This window comes from Salvia splendens, chromosome 19 (assembly GCF_004379255.2).
Source record: "Salvia splendens isolate huo1 chromosome 19, SspV2, whole genome shotgun sequence".
NCBI classification, from domain to species: Eukaryota; Viridiplantae; Streptophyta; class Magnoliopsida; order Lamiales; family Lamiaceae; genus Salvia; species Salvia splendens.
This window is the reverse complement of record NC_056050.1, coordinates 5730631-5735821: the sequence shown is the minus strand read 5'-3', so window position 1 is coordinate 5735821 and position 5191 is coordinate 5730631. Positions and strand designations below refer to the sequence as shown.

At 38.5% G+C, this 5191-nt stretch overlaps 1 protein-coding gene across 2 annotated transcripts; it reads right to left on the bottom strand.

The window, feature by feature from the left end:
• Positions 1-835: 835 nt before the first annotated feature.
• On the bottom strand, positions 836-3906 carry LOC121779701 (F-box protein SKP2A-like). Of its 2 annotated transcripts, none has more exons than XM_042177076.1 (5): positions 3785-3906; positions 3199-3424; positions 2328-2676; positions 2100-2241; positions 836-1804 (listed from the first exon to the last, which is right to left on the bottom strand). In XM_042177076.1, exons 2-5 carry the CDS (start codon positions 3414-3416, stop codon positions 1431-1433), a joined length of 1083 nt encoding a protein of 360 aa, XP_042033010.1. In that variant the 5' UTR covers positions 3417-3424; positions 3785-3906; the 3' UTR covers positions 836-1430. The 2 variants fall into 2 exon arrangements, with proteins under 2 accessions (XP_042033010.1, XP_042033009.1); XM_042177075.1 differs by lacking the exon at positions 3785-3906 and having other exon boundaries at positions 836-1344; positions 1425-1804; positions 3199-3750.
• Between the last annotated feature and the right edge of the window lie 1285 nt (positions 3907-5191).

Sequence of the window (5191 nt, the reverse complement as noted above, 5' to 3'; positions counted from 1 at the left end):
CAATGCTACTTTCCTCTTCAAACATGAAGCATTATGCTTTCTTAAACCATTGGCGCCGCATCCACTTGAGTGGACTGAAATGAAGGTACCACAATGTTTGCACATTCCTTCAAGCTTCATAATAGGAGGATCCCCTTCTTCAACCCACACTCTGGTGTAATCATTCCAATATATAGATCCCGGAGATTCATCGGTCTTTCTTCTCTTTCGAACATGCTCACTTTGGTCTTTAACTTTGATGTCCCTAAGTATTCCAAAGGCCTCCAAATCATGACTATCTAAAGACATATTCATAGCTTGAGATGAATCCATCCTAATCAAAACAAATTCAAATCAAAACAACAAATGAGAATTATACCAACTAACAGCAATTGGGAACAGAGGACCACAATAAGTTTCAAGAATTAAGTAGATTAAATCACAAAATTCAGACTTCTGCATAACCCCAGCAAAGAAAACACAACCAGCATTCAGTATTTTCAAGAACAAAACATAAAAATTGAATCTTTTTCCATTCTAGCAACACAACCAAAATCCAAACCATATACCCAATTCATCCCAAATTAATGCATCACCCAAGAAAGAAAACATGATTGAGATGCAAAAAAACTTATACAAGGGTCTTGAGAGTCTCCGTCCATGATGAGTACGCAATGAAAGACACCCGTTGTTAAGAGTGAACTCCTAACGTCGAATAACACACGAACAAGAAACTAATCCGGAGAGTCTCCGGCGCCCAGGAGATCTGGGTCGGCGGCGAATTCCGGCGAGGAAGTCTGATCGCGAGCGAGATGCTCGTCGACAGTGATAGGGTGAAGTTTCTTGGTGCTCAAGCTTTGGGCCAGAATCTCAAATATGTATATTGATAATCCAAATAACAAAGGAATGGCCCTATTTATACTAAGACCCTAGGGTTGGTTCGACGTAACCTATACGTTCGGGAAAGAACCAACGAAGAAAACCCGAACGGGGCTTATAGAAGGCCCGACGCAATTACAATAAAAATAGCGCATAATCCATAACTAACTAAGTAGGAAAATAAAACAAACTAAACAAAGAAACAAAATAGCCAAAAGGAACAGAGTCCGCCTATCTAACTCCGTCGCTACTTGGCAACGTAGTTGGCCAGCTTCTGCGGTGGTTTGATTCGATCCCTTGGTCTCAAGGATCTTGCCTCGGCGTTTCTCTCGTTCACTTTCTGTCTCCGCTTCTCGGTCCTCTTGGCTACAGCCGGTACTTCCTCCCCTGCAGGTGGCGCCTCGTCCTGCGATGCGGATGGCGCCTCATCATGCATCCCTGGCGTGCTCGTATCAAAATCACAGTATTTTTAAAACCAATCCAGCCCTTCATAAGGATCAACAAATGCATAAAAAGTCCGGTTTCAAGATACACCATTATTTACATACAACATATTCCAGTCCAACCTCGACTCAGTGTGCGAGATGAGGCATCGCATGTGGCGCCCGGTGCGCCTGCATGGAAGCACAGGCGCAGTGGACGGACGTTAAGTTGAGGCAGCCGCTGATTATGAGGGAATGTCGGCCGGGGCACGTGTGCAAATCAGGGAAAGAGTCGCACAGTGCCTGTACCGCAGGGGGCGTGAGGGCCGTGCACTGGCTGATGTTGAGGTTCGTAAGCCCTTCCTCCTCGTACCTGCTCTTCACGGATGCCCAAACATCGTGCTTGTTCTTTACCCGGCTCTGTGCTAGAGAGTACATTGCCCTGTCCGTAATGTTCTGGCAGAAGTACAGCCCGAGCGACCTCAGGTGGAGGCAGTTGTTCGCCAATGCAACGACGCTATCGTCTGTTACAATAAGTCAGTCAGGCCGAAAGAAAAAAAATCAGAAAATAGCAAATCTAACAGTCAGAGATAAAATAACTTCGAAGACAGCAGCTGAAACTCATCAAGCAATTGATGCAATCTAAACGAGTTTAACCTCACAACATCAATTCGTGATCTTAACTAACGAATTTCAAGCGGTTGAAACAAGTGGCCTTCCCCAAATCAACCGTAGATAGTAACTACACTAAACAAAATTCATGCTAGAGATAATCTTTGTACCTCCCAACATTCGAAAAACAAGGAAACGAACCAGTACCTGTAATAAGAACGCATCCGCACAAGTCAAGAGCTCTAAGATTAGGGCAGCCATAAGCCAAACTCTTAATACCTTCATCACCAACCCGGTCGCACCATCCAAGATTCAACGACTGCATTTGATGGCAGTTGTACCCAATTGCCTGCACAAAGCACACAACAACATTTGATAGAGACCAGCTTACGTATTAAGAGACAGAAATTTAAACGAGCCAGCGATTTTCAGAACCTTCAACGCCCTATCCGTCGCGGTCCTAACACAACCACAAAGATTCAAGGTCTTCAGTTTCCTGCAACACCCGGTCAGATATCCAAGAGCAGAATAACTGAATCCTGTACAGCCGCTGATATTCAGCTTCACGAGCTCGGGACAACCAACAGCCAGCGCGTACAACGAGCGATCAGTGAGCCTGAAGCTCTTGCTAAGATCCAACTCTTGAAGCTCATGACAGTGGGCTGCAATCGCCTCAACAGCGTCGTCATGGAGCTGTGGCGTGTCCTGCCTCAACCCGAGAGCCTGCAGTTTCGTAAACTTAGGGGCCACAGATAGCACCAGATCATTCATGCTCCTCTTGCACCTGACCATATGCAAAATCAATAAGAAACTTCACACCATGATAAATCTCAAATCAAGAACTTAACTTTACCCTTTAAACCACATAGTAAATGGATTAAAACCCACAATTTCCATATGAGAAACTGGAATCTATGTGTGGTGTGTGTTTATAACAAGAACACATCACAAATTCAAACACATCAATAACAAGAAAATTCAATCAAACATTTAGTCTCTGTAAAACATAGAAATATCCCAAGAAATCAGCAAAACCATCAACTACTAATTCTCTCAAAATTCCCAAATCAATCAAAATTCATAGAAATATCCCAAGAATTCTCAAAATTCCCAAATCAATCAAAATTCTCAAATTTTCCAAAACAATTAGTCTCTGTAAAGCATAGAAATATCCCAAGAATTCATCTCTACATAATCTCACATTAAAGATAGAAAAAATCAGCAAAACCATCAACTACTCATTCTCTCAAAATTCCCCGAAAACAGAACACGAAATTGAGAAAGGAGAGAGAATATATGCATATACCAAGAGAGGGAAAGGCGAGTGAGGCCCCAAGAAATAGCATCCCTCCATCCATGGCAAACCCCAGAAGCCACAATCACCGTCTGATCATCCACCAGTGACAAAATCCTGAGCAGCAGCTCCACCGGAACATCCTTCCACTCTGTTATGCTCATGCTCTCAGCAGCGCCGAAAACCATCAATTTCTCAAAGCTCGAATTCAAACCCTCGGTCTCTCTCATCACTCAATCTGCAACCGAGATAGTGAATCGGATAAACTCGAAACTTTTCTAAATTGAAATGAAAAAATGAAAAAAAAAAGTGTGATTGATTTCCAATGCCAGAAGCCAGCAAAAAGTACAACAGGTGTCAACGCAAACAAGTTCTCGATTGCAGAGCCAAATTCTAGAAAATTCTCTTTTTTTTAAAGTGAAAATTTTGATATTTTCTTTTCTTGTTGTATTTTCTTGAGAAATTGTTGAAAGACCGTCTTTTTCTTTCTACTTTTTCCAGGAAAAAAAGAAGCTTGATCATGATCGTAGAAGGAACGATCAGAGATTATTATCGGTATCAGAAATCAAAGGGGAATTGCAGAAGAAGATTAGTTTACCTCGGAAATTTCGATGATGTGAAAAGGAAAACTAATGAATTTGCTTTGTTAAAGCTTTGTTTAAGCTGTGGTAAGTCGATGAGTAATGGCCACGTGTCATATTAGCAGTAAGGCGTGTGATAATATAAATTGACTACTCTCAGCCCCCCGGCTGAAGATGTCTCTTCTTTAGACGGTATTACTCCCTACTTTCGATAATAAATGTCACGATTTCCTTTTTTTTTATCCTAAAAAAATATCATATTTCTTTTTTTTTTAATTTCTCTCACGTTAATATAAGTATACTATTTTCTCTCTCCATCTAACACACAAAACATCATCTTCTAAAATCTCATGTCATTCATCAACTATGTCATCTACTATGGGACGGAGGGAGTACAAAATTACATGTCATCTTATTTTGTATTTTAGGTGGAAAGAAAAGAGCTAAAATAAAATAGAAATAAAAGCATTTCTGTTTTTAGTAATAAATTATCTTAGATGAGACAAACTACAAAAGAAAATGAGTCATTTTCGATGAGACGTGAAAGTACTATATTCTCATAAAAATTTAAAATATTTACTGTATTTGATTTGAATTTACATATTTTTTTCATATTCAATTCACTCATATTCCACGTATGAGTTCTTTTTGTGGTTAGAATTTTTATTTTTCTTCAAAAATAATACTTCATTTCATGAAAGACGACCCTTTTCTTTGACGCCACGAGAATTTATGCAATTTTATTTTGTGTGTCAAGTAGAGAGAGTAAAATAAGAAAGAATGAATAAAATAGAGATAAAAGTGTTTCTATTTTTAGTAATGAGTTATTTTTTGTGGGACAAACTAAAAAAAGAAAGTATGATATCTTTAATAGCACGAAGTAGTATTGTGGAGACCCATATCACATTCATATACTCTCTCCATCCCAATGACTCATTCCATGGACGACAAGAGATTTTATGCAGCTTTATTTTATGTGTTGAGTGGAAAGAGTAAATTAAGTGAAAGAATAAAGTAGAAATAAAAGTGATTCTATTTTAAATAATGAGTCATTTTAATTGAGAGAAACTAAAAAGGAAATGGAGTCATTTTCAACTAAACATAGAGAGTAATATTTATAAGTATATTGTGGAGTACTACCATCTAATTGGAATAAAAAAATTGTGGAGACAAACGGAATACTGTTTCCAATTTCGAAGCCTTACATAAGTAGGGTCCATGTAAAATTTTCTTGATTTACTCACACCATTGATTAATTGAGTCAATTTTTTTTATAAAGTTTTAATATAATTTTGTAATTTTTATATTTATCAAAAAAAAAATTCTCTCTTCATTGTTCTTTTATATTTCTTTTACTTTATTCATTATATTTGTTTATATGTTTAATTTCTATATAAAAAAAAGAGTGCCTTCATTAACTCGAA

Coding starts and splice junctions, on each gene's coding strand:
- LOC121779701 (XM_042177076.1), bottom strand. CDS start 3,416: ATGAGAGAGACCGAGGGTTTGAATTCGAGCTTTGAGAAATTGATGGTT. Junction 2,677..3,198: donor ACTCGCCTTTCCCTCTCTTG/GTATATGCATAT, acceptor GCATATGGTCAG/GTGCAAGAGGAGCATGAATG. Junction 1,805..2,099: donor CGGATGCGTTCTTATTACAG/GTACTGGTTCGT, acceptor TTATTGTAACAG/ACGATAGCGTCGTTGCATTG.